This window comes from Trichechus manatus, unplaced genomic scaffold, assembly GCF_000243295.1.
Source record: "Trichechus manatus latirostris isolate Lorelei unplaced genomic scaffold, TriManLat1.0 scaffold00015, whole genome shotgun sequence".
Lineage (NCBI taxonomy): Eukaryota > Metazoa > Chordata > Mammalia > Sirenia > Trichechidae > Trichechus > Trichechus manatus.
The window spans coordinates 24,223,307-24,242,230 of record NW_004443951.1 but is presented as its reverse complement, the minus strand read 5'-3'; the positions used below and the strand labels follow the sequence as shown (position 1 = coordinate 24,242,230).

Genomic DNA, 18,924 nt, shown 5'->3' with positions numbered 1-18,924 from the left:
ACCAGACTCACATAAAGTAGACTCATAGTTGTAAATTCCCAGAGGAGACTTTTTAATCCCAGAATTTTGTCTTCCTTTCCTGGAGGGAAGATACTTTTTAATCCACTATTTCACTGAGGGTTAGAGCTCTGAGAGTTCTGGCTTTATGGGAAGGGTGGGGGGCAGAGGTCTACCTGTTTCAGCTCTCCACCTTTCAAGGCCCAAGGCCTTGTCTGTTGTTCTCTGTGGAAATCTTAAACTTCAGGTTCCAGGTCATGGAGACTGGAAAATGCCCTGAGAGCAGATGCAGCTTCAGTACTGTCTAATCATTCAGATTTTCGGCTTCCTCTTTGTTTTTTGGTCTTGTTGAGACCCTGGGGATTTTCTTTACTTTCTTGAGAGTTCAGCTATACATTTAAAATATGTTTATGTTTGTTATGTTTTACTCATCATTTTATAACCAGAGAGCTGTATAGGATTCAGTGTCTACCAAACTGTCAGAAATTAAAGTCCTTGGCTATGTAGATACAGTTTTGTTGTTGTTGTTATTATATAATTACATGTCTGTAGTGGAAGGAAGTGCCAGTTCAGTTTGCCAGCCTGCTGGCCCACTCATATTATTATTAGTCTTTTTCATTAAATTAAATCACATTTTAAAACTTAAATAAATGTACTTTAAAAAAGAAAGTTTGTATCACTACAATATGTGGAAAACAAATATTACTTTCCATACATAAAAGAAATTTACAACAATTCATGCAATGAAAATAAAGCAATGTTTTTAAGTCCTAGCTCTAATAAAGGCTCTGAACCTGAAAGCCTGCTCTCTTTTTGTTTCAGGGGCAGTACAGAAAAGTGGTCAAACGCATGGATTCTGAAGTTAGACTGTGAGGGTTTGAATATCAGCTCTGTCCCTTACCAGCCACTGACCTTAGGCATGTTACTTAACCTCTCTGCGCCTCAGTTTCCTCATATATTAAATGGAGACATGAACAGCTCCTACTTCATAGGATTATTGTGAGGATTAAATGAGCTAATACACACACAGTTCTTAGAACAATGGTTGGCATATGGTGAGATCAGCACTTGTAAGAGAGGGCTTAATACCATTCAATCACCAAATTGATCCTTTATCCTTGTTAGACTCAGGCATCACTTTTTCCAGGAAGTCTTCCCTGACTTCTCCCTTCCTTTCTTAGGCTAAATTTGTGCCCTTCTTCCTCATTCCCATGGCATTAAGTGCACCTCTGTGTTTTTCAAGGTACTTCTATATCTGATGATTTTCTGTCTCCTGCAGTGGAATGTGAGCTCCTTTAGGACAGGATTTGTGTTTTTTCCTCTGTACCTGCCAAGTTCAGCACAGGCATGACACAGTGATAATGCTCAATAATTAGAGAATGAATAAATTAAGAGGAGAGTGATAGAGGCTTGGGATACCTTGGTAACTGCCAAATGATTTGTAGGTGGGTACTGTTTTATCAAGGTTATAATGAATGATATGTGATTCCAGTTTGGTGGAACAAAGAGCTTTTCACTGCCTGATGAATAAGCATAATTCTTTAAGATTGCCTTTAAATTCAAGTAGACGGCAGCAAAATAAAACGTGGGATGTCTTCAATATGTACCTCTCTTTAGGGTGCTCTGTGTTTGGTCTCCTAGAGAACTGACACTTCAGAAAATCAGAAGCAAGAGCCAGCTCCTGGAAACCATGTTTCTCCCTTCTTTCAGTGTGTTGTTGAATTGTGGCCCCAAAAATGATATGTCTATATGCTGATCTCTAGAACCTGTGAATTTTACCCTTTTTGGAAAAAGGATCTTTGCAGAGGTAATTAAGTTAAGGATCTTGAGATGAGATCATCCTGGATTATCCAGGTGGCCCCTAACCCAATGACAAGTGTCCTTATAAGAGACACACAGAGAAGACACAGACAGAGAAGGCCGTGTGAAGGTGGAGGCAGAGATAGAATGATGTGGCCACAAGCCAAGGAATCCTGGCAGCCACAAGTAGCTGGAAGAGGCAAGGAACGGAATTTCCCATACAGCATTTGGAAGGAGCACAGCCCTATCGACACCTTGAGAAACTTCTGTTGCTTTAAGCCATCATGTTTGTAGAAATTTGTTATCGTAGCCCTAGGAAGTTAATACCATCTCTTTGGCCCTCTCTGACCTCAAGCTCAACTGTCACTTTTGCCTCCCACCCTGGGGAGGTTCACTGAGGGGTTCACTCACCCAGGCAGATGGGTGGTTTGCCTGTCCAGCTGCCATCTGCTTTGCAGGTGCGGTGCTCAGAGCCACCCTTCAGGGAGAAGCCCTCCTGGCAGGAATAGATGAGTGTGTAGCCCATGGAGGGCAAGTCCAGGGCCCCAACATTGGCATGGGTTGGTGTCTCTGGCTGCTTGCAGTGGTGGGCTGAACAAGAGGAAAGAGATTGTTGGACCTGGGGAGATTAGAGTCCTCAGGAAGCCTTTTTGGCCATTCTCTTGTTCATACATGAACCATCCCCTTCCTATTCCTTCTGTGCCCAGCGACCCCCTCCCCTGTCCCCACCCCATCTCCCCACCTCCCCAGCTTTGATGCCAATATAAATGGCCAAGATGCAGATAATGTGGATACTGGCTTGGTGAACCCTGGAGGAATCCAAACCTTTAGCACTCTTCTCGAGGGAAGAAGGAATAATTTTGGTCAAAACCCTGAAATCTCCATCCTGAGGCCTGGCCTTGTAGTTGTTACCTTTTGCTGCTACTGGAAAGTTCTTCCTGTCTTAGTATGGGGATTGCCTTCAAGTATGAGTAAGGCTTCTGTGTGGAAGGGAAATTAAATGTCTTCTGTGAGGCTCTAAGGGGCAAGAACTACAAAGAGACCAGCATGTGTGCAAATGAGAAGTTGTGAGCTCCCTGTCATTCACAGCATTTAAGCATGTGGTGGGTGACCTGCTGGGGGAGATAATGTGTGGCCAAGAGTTTTCTTGGGATGAAGTCTGCACTCACGGATGCAGTCAGGTGGGTTTCCACTCCAGGTCAGGTTGGGGAGGCAGGTTCTGGTGGTGGAGCCCTGAAGTAGGTAGCCTTTCTGACAACGGAAGAGTACTGTGCTCCCAACCTGCAGCAAGAACAGAAGGTCCCATCATCACCTTCCATCCAGCAATGCTCCAAACCTGCCCTCCACCCAGTTGTGCACTTGACTACTTACTTTCTCATGACCCAAATTTTACCCATGGCCTCTGCCTGGAACATCCTTATCTGCTTGCTTAAATCTTACTTATCCTTTAAGGCAGCTTATATCGTGCCTCTTCCACAAGGCCTTATCCAATCCCCTGATCGATGCTGTTATGGAACACAGCACAGTCTACTGTGATGGGCAGCATGCCTGAATCAGAATCAAAAGGCCCTGGATCTGAGTTCTGGCTTCTATATTTACTCATTGAAACTCTCTACACCTTCGTCTTCTTATGTATAATGTGGGGCTGACTATCCTTGCCTTAACTACACTGGAATGTTGTGACATTCAAATGTGATGGTGGATTTGAAAGCATTTTATAAAATGTGAAGAACTGCACAAAATAAAATTCTTAGTTATGTGTGTCTCCTTCTACGTGTAAATTCCTTAAGGTTGGCTGTCGTTGTTGTTAGGAGCTGTTGGCTCAGTTCCGACTCATGGTGACCTTATGTATAACAGAATGAAATGTTGCCCTGTCCTGCACCATCTTCATGGATAAGGAGACTAAAGATAGGAGACTTGTCTTACTTGCAGATATAACCAGCAGAGAATCTGGCACTGTGCTTTGTAAATGTCTGTTAAATAGAACTGTCACCCTCCCTCAATTTCCCTCTGCTCAGTCATTTCCCCATCTTCGCTTTCCACTAGCCCCTCACTGTCTGACTCTACACTTTTGTAATCACCAGCTCCATCTCTCCTTCTCCAATCCATTTGGCATAATTCTGCCAGATCAGTTTTCTAAACTGAAACTTGGATTATATTCTCTCCTGCTCAAATAGCACTCAGGAGTTCCTATTTCCTACTGGATCAAATTCAAACACAAAGGGAAGCTCATACTTTCCTCTCCCTCTTCCACAGCAACCTGCTTCTCTCTTGGACTTCATCATTTCATTCAGCAAATGGCACCATTATCCACCCAGCTGTGCAACTCAAAAACCTCAAGCCATCCTTGACTCCCTCCTTTCTTTCAACCTCTCAATCTAGTCCATCCATTAAGTCCTCTTGGCTCTACCTGCAAAACATATCCCAAACCCTTCCCTTCTCTCCATCTCCACTGTTACTACCCCTGCCCGATCTAACCCTCATCTTTTACCCAAGCCAATGCAACAGTGTCTAAGTACTTCTACTCTTAACCCCTACAATCCATTCCTTTCTCTGTTCAGAGTGTCCCATTCCAGACTGTCCAAATCCTCTCCTTCTCCCAAAGCTCATTCTGAGATGTGTCCACAGAGCCTGCATACTGACAGGATGTGTGGTACCTGCCTTGCTCGTGTTCCCTGTATGAACCCTGTGTTGGTGGGTAGTGTATGAGTGTCTTGAGGTGAGTGGGCCTATCTGTCTTACTTATTTCTAAATTCCCACAAACATTCTGTCCCAGCTACATGGGGTTGCTGGGAGGTGTTTGTAAAACTACATGTGATCTGTCTTTCCACATCAGCTTCTCTGATGTAAACACTTTCTGTTTCTGAACGGCGCTCACGTGGAGCATGGTTCAAAGTGGCAGAGCACCTCCTTTCTTCAGCTTCCAAGGTCTCGTTCTCCCTTAGTTCCAGCCAATGCTGTCTTGGAAAAGGTCCCTGGGGTCTCTCATGCTGACAGTGACAGGAAGGAACAGGGGGCAGGAAGGCCCGATCTTGGCCGACCTCATTACCTGGTAGCCCTGGGAATTGTTCTGTATCCCAAACTGCGGCACACCGGGGTCTGTACACATGGTCAGCGCTGGGTCTGGATTTGCCAAAACAAAGAAACAGATCACATGGTAACTGAAAATTTCACTGTCCCAACTCACTCTGAGAAACAGATGTAGGAAAGAAAGCTGACTTTTGATTTCTCCACATGAATCATTCTCCTGGCTGATTATATACTTCCCCGTAGCACATTAAAACCAAAAACCAAACCCCTTGCCATTGAGTGGATTTTGATTCATGGCAACCCCATGTGTGCAGAGTAGAAATGTGCTCCATGGGGTTTCCAAGGGTGTGACCTTTCAGAAGCAGATCACCAGGCCTTTCTTCTGAGGTGCTTCTGGGTGGGTTCAAACCATTAACCTTTCAGTTAGTAGTCAAGTGCTTAACCACCGGTACCACCCAGAGACTCCTCCAGAGCACATCCGATCTGCTTATTTTACATCCTCCTCTAAGAAGCTCAGAGGAGGACTTGCTCCCTTTTGCAAATGAGACCACTGAAGACATAGGAAGGAAAGTAGTAGTTGTTTCCACTCAAAAGAAGGTTGCCCACCAGCTGATGTGCTGTCCGCCCCCAGGTCCCCTCTCACCTATGCAGCTGGGCTGGGTGCCACTCCATGTTCCATCTGACTGGCAAAACCTCCGTGGAGAGCCCACCAGCACCAGAGAGGGCTGGCAGGAGTAGGAGACCGACGATCTGTAGGAGAAGCCCCTGTCCTCTCTCCTGCTGCGGGGTGGGACACCGGGATCTCCACAGAACACAGCTGGGAAGACGAAGGGAGAAAGGCAGTTCTGAGCTGCTCTTGGAGCCCAGCCTGACCCCACCCCCAGCCTTTGTACTGCTTTCCTCTCAATTTCACTTGCACTCTGAAAATTGGGGGCACTCCCCTGAAAGTGCTTACACCTGCCTCCATGCTGCTCTGTTTCTGCTCCTTTCCACACTCAAAATGCTTAATAATAATCATCTAAATAATGGAGTAACATTATAGGAAACTTAGAAAATTGAGCAGAAATAAACTATAATCCTACTACTCAAAACCAAAACTTTTTTTTTCATTTTCATGCACATTCTCTTCTAGTCTGTTCACTTGTTGCAAACCCAATACCCTTGTGATTGCGAATCTTGCTTTGTTCATTTAATATTATTATGCAAACATTTTCCACATTTATGACATCATTATTACTTATTGGCTATATAATTTTGCAATGAGAGGCTATACCATAATTACATTTAAAAAATTTTTTTTATTGTTGTAGTTTAAATGAAGTTTACATTTCAAGTTAGTCTCCCATACAAAAATTTATACATGCACTGTTATATGACCCTAATTGCCCTCCCCATACTGTCACAGCACACTCCTCCTTTCCACTCCTGATTCCCCATGCCTATTCAACCAGCTCCTAACCCTCTCTGCCTTCCCATCTCACCTCTGGACAGAAGCTGTCTGTTTAGTCTCTTGTATCTACTTGAGCTAAGAGGCACACTCCTCACGAGCATCACTTTATGTCCCACAGTCCAGTCCAATCCCTGTCTGAAGAGTTGGCCTCAGAAATTGTTTTATTTCTGGGCTGATAGAGAATCCAGGGGCCATGCTTTCCGGGATTCCTCCAGTCTCAGTCAGACCATTAAGTCTGGTCTTCTTACTAGAATTTGAGTTCTGCACCCCACCTTTCTCCTGCTCCATCAGGGACTCTCTGTTGTGTTCCCTGTCAGGGCGGTCAATGGTGGTAGCCGGGCGCCATCTAGTTCTTCTGGTCTCAGGCTGATAAAGTCTCTGGTTTATGTGGCTGTTTCTGTCTCTTGGGCTAATACTTTCCTTGTGTCTTTGGTGTTCTTCATTCTCCTTTACTCCAGGTGGTTCATAATTACATTTTTATCTTAACCCTTAAAGTAGGTATTTTCTATTATTTGGAAGTGACATATGGCTTTTTCTTTCACTTGTATTGTTTTCTTAGGATGCCCTAAAGGTACCCATTTACATTGCTGTGGGTAGCGAGTGAGCATGTCTATTTCATTCAGGTCGTGTTAATATTGGACAGTATCATTAAAAGTTGACTACCGAAGGCAAGATATTCCTCAAGACATCATATCAAGCATGAGGAACATTCTTTACGCTGTTTGTGTGTTGTGTGTACATAGGATCTGAGGTTCACAACCATATGCAAAATAAAATGGAAGCTGTAGCTGTAGCCTATGCCCTGAAAACTGTAGCTTATGCCCCGGAGCACAGCAGGCTCATCCCAAGATTGTCAAATCTGGTCAGTTGAAGGCTGAGCGATTATAAGCTACCATATCCAGGAGGCAGCAACCAGGGCTTCGAACTGGTTCATTCCAGTTGGAACCCTGCAGAGAATTTGCATTTCCACCCCAGATATACTGAATCAGAATCTATAGTTTAACAAGATCCACAGGTGACTCTTATGTATAATAAAATTTGCTCTAAAACTGCTGCTCTAGTAGTGGTTCTCAGAATTGGTCCCTAACCAACAGTTTTAGCATTGCCTGGAAACTTGTTAGAAATGCAAATTCTCTGCAGGGGTTCCAGCTGGAATGAACCAGTCTAAGCCCTGTTGACAAGTAAAGAAAGATCAGCTTAGCCTTTGAAGTCCTGGCAGCAACTCAAAGAACAAGAAATATAAACGGCTGACAAGCAGGGTTTCAAACCAGTTCATTCCAGTTTGAACCCCTGCTGAGAATTTACATTCCTAACAACTTCCCAGGAAGTTATACACAAGAATCACATGGGGGAATCTCGTTAAAATGTAGATTCTGATTCAGTATATCTGAGGTGGAAATGCAAATTCTTGGCAGGGGTTGGAACTGGAATGAACTTGTTGAAGCCCTGTTGACAAGTAAAGAAAGATCAGCTCAGCCTTGCTAATTAGCAATGTGATGCCAATTAAGACAGTGAGCTGTCTTTTTGAACTCAGACTGGTAAACATTTTAAAAAAGATTGGCAAAATCCATTGTGGATAAGGCTGTGAGTTAAGGAACATTCTCATAAACTGCTGGTAGGATTATAAATTGGGACACTCTTTCTAGGAGACAGTTTGGCAACATACATCAAGAAGCACAAAGTGCCTGCCCTTTGGCCCAGCGTTCTCACTTTTAGTATTTTATTACAATAGTAAAGAAATGCTATTTTCAGGGATATTTAATGCAGAACTTCTAACAGGATTAAATTGGAGACAACTTAAATTCATCATCAGCAGGAGAAGATTAAACGAGTTGTGGTACCCACAGCCATGGAATTCTTTGCAGCCATTAAAATTGATAAATGAATCCAAATGTATTGATATGGAAAGGTGTTGATGGCATATGCATATCAATGGGTGAAAATACAAGTTATGAAACAGCATGTGCAGTGTGATCCAATACCGTTTATAGAAAATTGTACACGTATCATTATTTATGCAAAAATGCATAGTGATTGATGTGGAAGCATAATTAAAGCTTAATCATGGTTATATTTGGGGGGACAGTTCAGATGATTTTGACTTTCTTTTTTGTATTTTTAGACATAGTATGAATTTTTTTTGGTTGACTGTAATTCATTGTAAATAAGAAATTCAGCTATTTTTCAAGAGGAAAAGCAAGGTTGATGGGTCTAGACTCAGCACTGAGACTTGCTGTCTTCCCAATGGTCCCCTGGTGGTGTGTGGAGGTCTGAGGGGCCAACCATACACCAAATGCTGCCCATCCTGGGTCCACTTTCTCTGCTGGCCCAGTTTCTGCTGAATTTTTCCAAACTGAAGCAAATTTTCAGCAATACCCACACAGTGCCATGAGTATGCAGATAATTTTCTGCAGAATTAGATAAACTTCAAGTAGAAAGAAAAAATAGTCCTTACTGCTTTCCCAAAGTAGGGACACAGATAAAACCTTCCAGAGCCCACTTACGGTTCATGACAAGAATAAGCGACCAAGTACCTGCTTCTCTGGGGACCTTAGTAAGAAATGAGCCCTGGAATTGGCTTGGGGGCTCTTCTGAGCACAAATGGGCCAGGTTGATAAGAAATGACCTCTTTGCCAGAAAAATCATGGGTCCCCCAGAAGTTTTTTCTGCATAGGGTATTTTCGTTCTTTCTTTTTTTATTGTGTTTTAGGTGAAAGTTTACAGTGCAAATCAGTTTCTCATTCAAAAATTTGTACACAAATTGTTTTATGGCATTGGTTGCAACCTCGCAATGTGTCAGCACTCTCCTCCTTTCCCTTTACACCACAAGTTCCCTGTGTCATTTGTCCAGATATCCTGTCCCTTCCTACCTTCTTGTCTTTGCTTTTGGGCAGGTGTTGCCCATTTGGTCTTGTATACTTGATTGAACTATGAAGCACGCTCCTCATGTGTGTTACTGTTTGTTTTATAAGCCTGTCTAATCTTTGGCTGAAAGGTGACTTAGGGAGCGGCCTCAGTTCTGAGTTAGCAGTGTGTCAGGGGGCCATAGTCTCAGGGGTTCCTCCAGTCTCTGGCAGACTAGTAAGTCTGGCCCATGCAGGGTATTTTCCATGAAGCCATGCATGTTCCCAGCACAGAGCACCCCCGCCCCCCGCAGATCTTTGGGTACTATCCCTTTCAGTTAAGAATCATCTCCCTTATCTCTGACTTAATTTCCTCCCATTTGCGGCTGCAGACAGAGTCTGTCAGTGGCCAGGGCTACTCAATTTCTCCCATTAAACTTCCTTTCTCCTTTACTAGTGTCTCTGACAAACTTCTTCTCTGATTTTGGGGAGGGGACTATCTATTCTCAGCCTTCCAGCAACAGCACTCTGAGGAGGGGAAGAGAAGGAGACTCAAATGGTCTGCACCGAAAGCCCTGGTTAGCGCCTTACGGAAACATTGAGGCAGCTCCCCGGTCCAGGATCCGTTTCCCTCACAGGTGAGCACCGCAGGGAGGGATAGCTGGTAGCCCTCCAGGCAGGCGTACGTCACGCTGGAGCCCCACATGAAGTCAGATCCTACCACCTTCCCGTTGGGGATGAGCTGAGGTGGTTTGCACATGATAGCTGGGGGAAGATGAAAGCAGGCTGAGTTCTGGAGCTGTCCTGAGGACACTAGACCGTAGTCTTCAGAATTGACATCACTGGCGACCCTATACCTGCTGGGAGTCTGGGCTAAGCAGGAAGAACCAGAACCTCTTACTTGGGGTGGGGAGGTGTTCTGATCTTTTTGCATCTTACAATGCTCTTCCAAGTGTAAGGAGCAAGTCCCCTTTGCACAGCCCTCCCCTCAATGTTCAAGGTCCAGGCCTTACCTTGGTACCTCCTAGTTCTCACCTTGAAGAAGTTCAGGGGCCAGTCCTCACCTCACACACTCCTGATAAGACGTTAGAGCTCTGCTTGTCACTCCCTCCCTTCTAGATGTTCAAGGCCCAGGCCTCACCTTTGTAGCTTCTTTGGCCTCCTGCCCAGATCTGCAGCCACAGACTCACCTTTGCAGACTGGCTTGGTCCCATTCCATGTCCGGTCCTTGGTGCAGGTCAGCACAGACACTCTGTGGGATTCCATCATGTAGCCAGGGACACACTGGTATGTCACTGTTTTGTTGTACCTGAAGTCATTGCCCAGCCGGAGGCCATTGGCTGGAATCCCAGGGTCACCACAGTTTATGACTAGGATAAGAGACATATGGCACTGCTTATTTCTAGGCCAGACCCCCCTTCTCCTCAGTATTCCCTGTTCAAGTCCAAGAGGGAAGATTCTCAGATCAGGGGTGCCCTGGCTCTTCACAGGCTCCCAGCTGGGCTCTGCCCATTCTCAAATCTATTTGGCTAAGCCCTCCTGCATCAAGCTCCCACAGCCCCACTGTCCTTGCCCACACCATGCCTTATGCACCCTAGCAACTTGGGCTATGAAGGCCATGCTTAACCAAAGTCCAGCCCTCCATGAGGAAGTGCAGAGGGGTCAGTTCCTAAATGAGGCTGGGGCCCAGGAAGAGGGGAGTTTCCAGGTCAAAGAGCCAAAGATGTGTTAATGGGCTACATAACACAATTCGGCTGACCAAGAGGTGCATCTTATCATCTTTACTGCCTAGGAGGCCTCTGTAGGCCAAACAGCCTAGCAGCAGGGTCGATGACCTATGCAATGTGCAATGGTCATGTCTAGTCATGGTATCAAGTGTGGGTGAGGTTCGGCAAACTCTACCTTCAGAACAAAAGTGATCTTGACATGGGATTGCAGATGGAGCTTGAAATCACTGACCAGGACTTTGAAAGGGAAATGTTAGATTCCCTCACCTTATCACTTCTTCCTATGGGGCCCACAGTGACTCACTTTCTAAGGAAAAGGGCCTGGGGCTTTCCTTAAGAGTAGCAAGAAAGGGGAGCTGTGAGGCTACACCATGCTTGGGAGCCAGGCCAGGGTGAGGACGGGTTCAAGGAACAGAATGAACCTACAAAGATGGCAGATGGTGGCAGCTTTAAAGTGGAAAAAGAGCCAGGCTGAGCTCTGGGGATTTGCTCTAAAAGAGAACAGAAAAGCCCAAGGAACTGGCTAGAGCCTATGAGAAGGCCCACATAGATTCTCAACCTCTTTAAGCCTCTGTCATCTCATTATAGAGTGGGACTAGTAATAGCTACTTCATGGGGTTCTGGTGAGAATCAAATGAGATAATGCATATAAAATAAGGCACTTAGCTCAGTGCTACCACAAAATATAAGCCCAAACATGATTGTCATTCAAGGTCAAGTCCCACCACTCCAGCCAGCCTTCCCAGTCTCCCATGGACAGCCTTCTTCTTCTGCATGAGGGAGCTGATTGCCTGGGCCACTCCTTTGCCATGGAGTCCAGAGGGCCTAGGCTCTCACCTAGGCACTCTGGGTCACTGCCTGTCCAGGTGCCGTTGACTGAGCAGTGTCGGCTGAGCAGCCCTGTGGCGTAGTAGCCTTCCCGGCACTCATAGACGATGGAGCTGGAGAAAACCAGGCTGTCACTGAACACAACTCGGGCATTGCTTGGAGTCCCAGGGTTCCCACAAGAGATCACTAGGAATCCAAAAGAGCACATTATTCATAAGAACAATGGTAGGTGTCACCTGGGGAACTGAGAACTGCCCAGAGTGGAAACCACATGCTACATAAGGGTCCTGTGGATAGAAAACACTCTCATGGTGCTTTCATGCCTGATCACCTCATCCCAAGAAGGGAAGGAGAAACCTGTATGAATTTTTTTTTTAATTCCTAAAAAATAAAGACTCTTTTTTTATTACCACATCTATTTTTTTTTAAATAGCAATTCCTTAACATCACCGAATATATAATCAGTGTTTAAATTTCCTAATTGCCTTGTTATTTCTTACAGTTGATTCATTTGAATCAGGATCCAAATAAGGTCCACCACATGATATTTGATTTGCACAGCTCTATGTCTTTTGAGCCAAGATATTACCCTTCCCTCTCCTGTAATTTATTTATTACAGAAGCCAGGGCATTTGTCCTGTAGAATTCCCCACTTTCTGGATTTTGCTAACTGCATCAGTGAGGTACTGTTGAACACGTTCCTCTGTCCCCGGTAGTTCCTGTAAGCAAGTTCCATTTTTTGGCAAGGGTACTTTATAGGTGCTTTTGTGTCTGTCTTATTGTATCACATCAGAGGCGCATAATGTCTGGCTGTTTCCTTGCTGATGATGTTGAGACTGATTGATGGGTTCAGATTTGCCCGCCTAATCCAGCATTTTAAAGTTTCCTGTTAGTTTTTCACTTAGTGGTTTTAGCAGCAATTGATAACTGTTGGCTAGATTCGTTATTTAATTAGGGGTTGGAAAATGGTGATATTCTAACTCTATTATTTCTTCTGCATTAGCTGGTGTTCTTTAATAAAGAACATTCCTTCATCAAATATCCGCTTACAGTTCATACCGGAAGGTGGGATAATGCTTGCTTTTCTTTTTCTGTTTTTAAAATCAAATGTCACAATAATGAGTTGGTTCCCTAGCAACCTCCAAAGGTGACCAGTGAGCTTATTGAAGAATCATTAGGACCTCATGGATTGAAATGTATTAACTATGATTCTATTCATTGCCATTATTACTCTTATTAATGCTTAAACTGTTCTATTTTTAGCTATTGGGAGCCTCTTGAGGTTGGCTCTTGCATTCCTTTGACATGAGCCCAGTTGTCTTTGGTTGCTTCTTTGCTTTTTGGAGTGACAAGATGTTCCATGTTCATCTTGTACATTTCCTACCCAAGATATGGAATCAGCCATTTCTCCAAAAAGCCTTAGTTCCTTTTAATGGAGAATGGATTTAGACACCACAATCTGGAAGCTAAGGGTACTCATTGCTATTGAGCTGGGCATTGATGCTAGACTTTTTCAGTGGACAGATCTAGAATTGATACTTCATTATAAGTTTATATTTATATTGCCAATCCAAATTTAGGATTAAGGGTTTTACCTTAACTTCTTTTATATTGTGTCTCTTTTATGATGAAAATCTTGGTTATTAATGATATTAAATTATTTGTTTTATCCATATAATATATACATATGCATGTACACACACACACACACACACACACACACACACACACACACATATGGAGCCTGGGTGGCACAAACGGTTTGCAATCGGCTGCTAAGCCAAAGGTTGGTGGTTCGAACCAACTCAGTGGCTCTGTGGAAGAAAGGCCTGGTGAACTGCTATTCTGTAACACATGGGGTTTCCACGAGTTGAGGGCTGACTCGATGGCAGCCAACAACAACAATATGAATACATATATAATATTTTCAGAATAGCAATACCAATATTATTACTAACAATATGATAGGTGAAAATAGTTTAAGATTTTTTGCAGTTCTTTTGTCCTTATGATATATACTGCAGTCAAATTACTGTGATTTAAAGCCACCTGAAATAATTCTCTGGGTTCATAAGCCACCAACTTGATACATGGTTAGGCTTTTTTTTCCATTTTAATTTTTATGTTTAGAGATTGCTTGTTTTTCACCTTTGATTTCATTTTATTTTATAATTACGTACAACATTTACATGGTCCCAAGGTCAAATCTACAAAATGATTCCTACATATTTAATATAACATATAGGACTGGGCATCTAATCATCCAACAAACTGTATCCTACTTGCTGGGGATACAAAGATGGCCAAGTCATGTCCCTGCCCTTAAGGAGCTTGTCTAGTCTAAGAGAACTAGCTGTAAACAGATGAATTAAAATATGACATCATAAGAATTACACTTGAAGGAAAAAAAGCACTAAGAAGAGAGCAGCTTATTGGGGCTGGAGGTAAGAGGTAAAATTTGAGTAGAGTCTTGAAGGATGAGTAGGAATTTGTTAAGGGAAGTCATAAAAGAGCTGGCTGGGTATGTGCGCACACACGCACACACACACACACACACACTCACACACACACACACACTCATTCAACAAATATTCAGTTCCAGGTGCCTTAACTACCCACCTTTTGTTCCCCGAATACTTCTGACATGCTGACTGACTCCATCCAGGGATCCCAGTGCACGTGAAAGGGACCTTGGTCACAGTAGGTATTTTAAAATATACTGAATATATCTCTTGACAATATACTCTGCTACCACAAGTTCTCTTGCTATACATAGATAATTTTATAGAAATTAACTTTGCCAATATCACCCCCATGAAAGGCAGGACTTTGGGCAGATGTGTGGGAGAGGGCACTGACTCCTCTGTCTCATTTCCTGGGCAGACGTCCCTGTTCAGGGGCCAGAATATCCTTCTTTGCGCCACAAGACTATGCCACAATCTCAGTTTCAAACAGCCTGCTTTCTTCTAACCACTGCCTGCATCTTTTTTTCTAATTGTTGTAAAAATATGGGTAAGACAACATTTGCCAATTCAACATTTTTCACTTGTACATTTCAATGAAACCAATTACATCAATCATGTTGTGCAACCATCACCCACATCCATTGCCGTATTTTCCAACCCCATAAACAGAAACTCAATGCTAGCAACACAAAGCTCTCTCTCCTTCTAGGGTGGGGTCTCTGGTGATATTTGATCCCACTGAGACCTACGACTCATTGATCCTACCACTTTTTCATTGACTCTTACTCAGAAACCTGTTCCCTCTTTAGATTCCAAGATTCATCATAATCACTGCTTTGCATACACCCTCATCTCCCTTGTCATTTTCTACTGACATCTTAATTGCCTAGTAAAACGCCAATGCTAACCCAACACCTCTACCTACTCTGTGCCTGCACCTAAGTAGCAAAACGTGCTTGAACAAAAAAGACCAACGGTGACTATTTTCTCTTTAAAGTTCTGACTTCTTACCTTAAGTGAGCCCTCAGTGCTGCCTGGAAATTCTACATTTCCCTATTAGCATTCACACTCCTACCTTGCTAAATGACTATTTCATATCTTCTCTTTCTCTTCCAGCATATTCTCATTTGGCTTTACTCTCAGCTGTGAAACTTGCTCCCTCGCTAGGAGAGCGCTATCAGGCTGTGTTTTAGAGGGAAATGGAGAGATCTGGGGAGGAGCTGCAAAAAGTTGGACTCTGAGAAGTTTAAAAAAGAACTTTTTGGGGGGACATTTAGGAATGCATGGGGAAATATAATTTCTCCCATTGCAGCTACTTCAGAAAACATCATTAAGGGTCTATATTACTTGTAAAAGATTTTAAAAAATTGGATTAGCATTTCTTTTGACATTTTCCATGTCTGTTTAACACAGTATCTCCCCTTAAACTGTAAGCTCCTAGAGAGCAAAGGGTATGTCTGTCCTTGTCACCACTGTATCCCCAACACATACCACAATATCTGGCATATAGTTCTTGAATCAAACAACATGAGAAATGAATGCATTAATGGGCTAAATTTAGTCTCTTCTGGTTTCTTTCCTTCTTAGCTGAAAGTGGGGATTACTAATGAAGACAAACATGAACTATCTATTTGTATCCATTATACACCAGCCCAAGGGTTCAAATGGGGCCATGGATTTTATCTGTGAGTGTGAGGGTAGGCACGTGGGGGCAGGAGAATTGGGGAAGAGCACCTGGGGGTAGGCAAAGGGGAAAAGCAGAATGGGTCACATACGTTACCTCCACACTCAGGCTGTGTGCCGCTCCACATGCCGTTGGCTTGACAGGTCCGCTCTGATGATCCCCGGAGCACATGGCCAGCTTCACAGCTGAAGCGCATGAGACTGCCTGGAGCAAAGCTATCCCCCAAACGGATGCCATGGGCAGGGATCCCAGGGTCACCACAGAAGCCCATGCTGGTTCCTATGGACCACAACCAAATAAACCCTGTTGTTTTTAGCATGGAAGAAAAGGGAGTGGAGGACACGGAGAGAGAAAGAGGCTGGACCACTGTCAAGGGGAAGCAGTGGGCTTCAGGAATGAGAAGTAGTGAAAACTGTGTGCCCAGCATAGGTTACTTGGACAGGCTTCTGCCTCACTACTCAGTAGTGAAAGAACACAAATGGCTGAGGTCAGGGGTCCGTCCCCGGGAACCACATGGCAGAGAGAAGTAGGAAGACAGAGGGAAGGTTCTATAGTGAAAATTATGCCTCCATCTTTGGCCTGTGCCAATCTGGAATTTCAGTGGTCTAGGCTGACCACATCTCCTCCTTTCTCTTTTACGTCTTCCTTACCCAAATGGCCAACCAAATCTTCTGATTCCTCATTAGCTTCTCCATTCCCAATGCCACTGTCTTAGCTTAGATGCTCAACATTCTCTTGCCTGAATTACTGCAAATGCCTCCTAACCAATATCTCTTCTTCTTAAACTCTCCCTCTCATCTACCTTCCACCTAATCCTCAAATCTCTACAATGAACAACCAACAACCACCAATTCTTGCTTCTTTCCTGCTGAAACATATTCATGGGCTTCCTGGTGCCTACAGGATAAAATGTCAACAACTCCTTAGCACAGCTTCATCTTCTCAACAGCCCAGCCTGGATTATGATCTTGGGCCTTTAGCTGATTCCCTACCCTCAAATTACTCAATGCACGTGTGGTCTAGATCAAATGTCTGGGACCTTCTTATTTCACTCTTGCTTTGCTCCCTGTCTCTTGCTACATTCCTGTAATTATGTGTCTTCTGACATTGTACAAACTTATCCAAGAGAGTGCTAAGGAACCAAGAGGTAAAGGAGGGTAGAGAACAGGAGACAAAGCCACAAGATCTAGTGCCTGTGGGAGCTGGCACATTTTATAATACAGAGAAGTACAGGGGCATCAGACTAAGCTGTGGTAAACGTGTGGGAGGAACAGGAAGATTAGGAACAAATGGCCACTGCACAAGAAGATAAAGTTTCCAAATGTTGTCACATCTATCTCCTCATGAACCCACATGTGCGGGCATCAAATGGCAACATCTGAGTGACCACACATTGTTTGCTGGAGTCAGTAAATGCTTAATTCATGTACACCTCACCACTTACCATTTATGACTCTTTCACCCTCTCAGTCTTGGAATTATTTTCTTTTTCTAGTCTAGTTCTAGACTCTGAGAATACTCTATAACCAATGTTTTCCATTCTGCTACCCACCAAAGCAAGGGGATCATTTAACTTTCAATTCAAATATATGAAAAAAGAGGGTCCATCACATTTGGCTAGGTTTTCCTGTCTTCTGAAGTTTTCCAGGACGTAGCTTGTGCAGCAGGCAGTAATGGGTCCTCTTGAAGGCAGCCTTGATGGTGAGTAGCTCCAACTCACACAGTGACTAGCTGACCTCAGCTGGAGCCAACACTATTGTAAAATAAGCACAGGAGTGGAGCTCTCCAATCCTGGGGCTTGTTCTGACACAATGGCCCCTACTGATATATGGGAAGCTGGGACAGAATATTATACCACTGGGGCAGAGTAAACAGATGGCAACTGTTGACTCTTTACTGAAGAGGTATATCAGAAAGATGGTGGTACTGTTGAGGTAGGCAATGATCTTCCTGAAGGATCTCTCAAATGCCAGGAATCTCTGCTTGTCTCTGATGGCCCAGGGGCTTATGACTCAAGGACTCAGGAGATTTTGTTATGCATCTTCTGGGTCCACTGATTGTATACAACAAGGCTCAAAACTTTGACCATGGTACCCTTGAAAGTGTATTTTCTAGGGTTTGCAAAAGATGGCTAGATGTAAGTTTCAGGAAAGCAGGCGCTTTGTCAGCTTTATTCACTAGTGTATACCTAGTGTTACTTCCTATTCTTCTCATCTCTTATTTTCTTATCTAAGGCATTTAGGGTCATTCAATCCTCAGCCTTAACACTTATAGTTGTAATACTGACTTCAGAGGTCTCCAGAGAAAAGAAGTTACAGGTTGGGATATAAGAGACTTTGCAAGAGCTCTCTGGATCCCACGCAGTGGGCCAGGGAAAACAACAGTGCAGTTAGTTAGGTTACATATACCAACAGGTAGGAGATACTCAAGGCTTTTTTTCTGGTTTCTTTCTCCCCTACCCTGCACTTCTCCTTCTCGTGGGGAACAAAGATCCCCCAAATAGATCAATAATGGCATCATTAGCCCACTGTCCTAGAGAAGTGTCTAGAAGGAAGAGCTTTATGCAAGCAGATTATTCACAGAAGGGACTAGAGCAGATGCATGCTTGGATCCCTTTCCTCTTTGGAATGCCTCTCCTTCCTGGGATTCGCTCTGTGGATAATTCAGAAGACCTCAATGGGCATGTCCCCTGCCCCTCATGCTATCTTCTCCAAGTCACTTCCACCAGAAGTTCAAACAGAAAAAAGTCAGGAGTCCAGTTAGCATGCCTTCCTCTAGTACAGGCTAAAGGAGTCCTTTCAGCTCATATGTAGTCCTGCCTGGTTCAGAGATTAGATAGGAGTGAGGGGCCAAAGTCCTCGCTGGTCACATAGAGTGATATGTCTTGGATTGTCCTGGGCAGTCAATAGCTCTCTGAAACCAGCCATAGTGGCCACTCCTTTGTGACTCTCTCCTTTCTGGGGAGACCTAACTAATATTTGGTCGAGTTCAATACTCTGGCAGGTCCTAAATTCTGGGAGGCAGGCTCATCTGGGAACCTCAAATGCAAGAACAAAGTACAAGTCGTGTGTCTTGTGAGTGAGGTCTCACACCAAGGAGA

At 43.9% G+C, this 18,924-nt stretch overlaps 1 protein-coding gene across 1 annotated transcript in view; it reads right to left on the bottom strand.

Annotated features, from left to right (window-relative positions):
- The window catches only part of CSMD2 (CUB and Sushi multiple domains 2), a 752,464-nt gene that overhangs the window by 15,350 nt on the left and 718,190 nt on the right, over positions 1–18,924 (bottom strand). Inside the window, exons 59-66 of the mRNA XM_012554226.1 lie at positions 15,921–16,103; positions 11,685–11,861; positions 10,311–10,490; positions 9,712–9,885; positions 5,471–5,644; positions 4,847–4,920; positions 2,967–3,078; positions 2,209–2,388 (exon numbers count right to left, since the gene is read on the bottom strand). Of these exons, the coding sequence (XP_012409680.1) occupies positions 2,209–2,388; positions 2,967–3,078; positions 4,847–4,920; positions 5,471–5,644; positions 9,712–9,885; positions 10,311–10,490; positions 11,685–11,861; positions 15,921–16,103 (1,254 nt within the window). The remainder of the gene's footprint in view (positions 1–2,208; positions 2,389–2,966; positions 3,079–4,846; positions 4,921–5,470; positions 5,645–9,711; positions 9,886–10,310; positions 10,491–11,684; positions 11,862–15,920; positions 16,104–18,924) is intronic.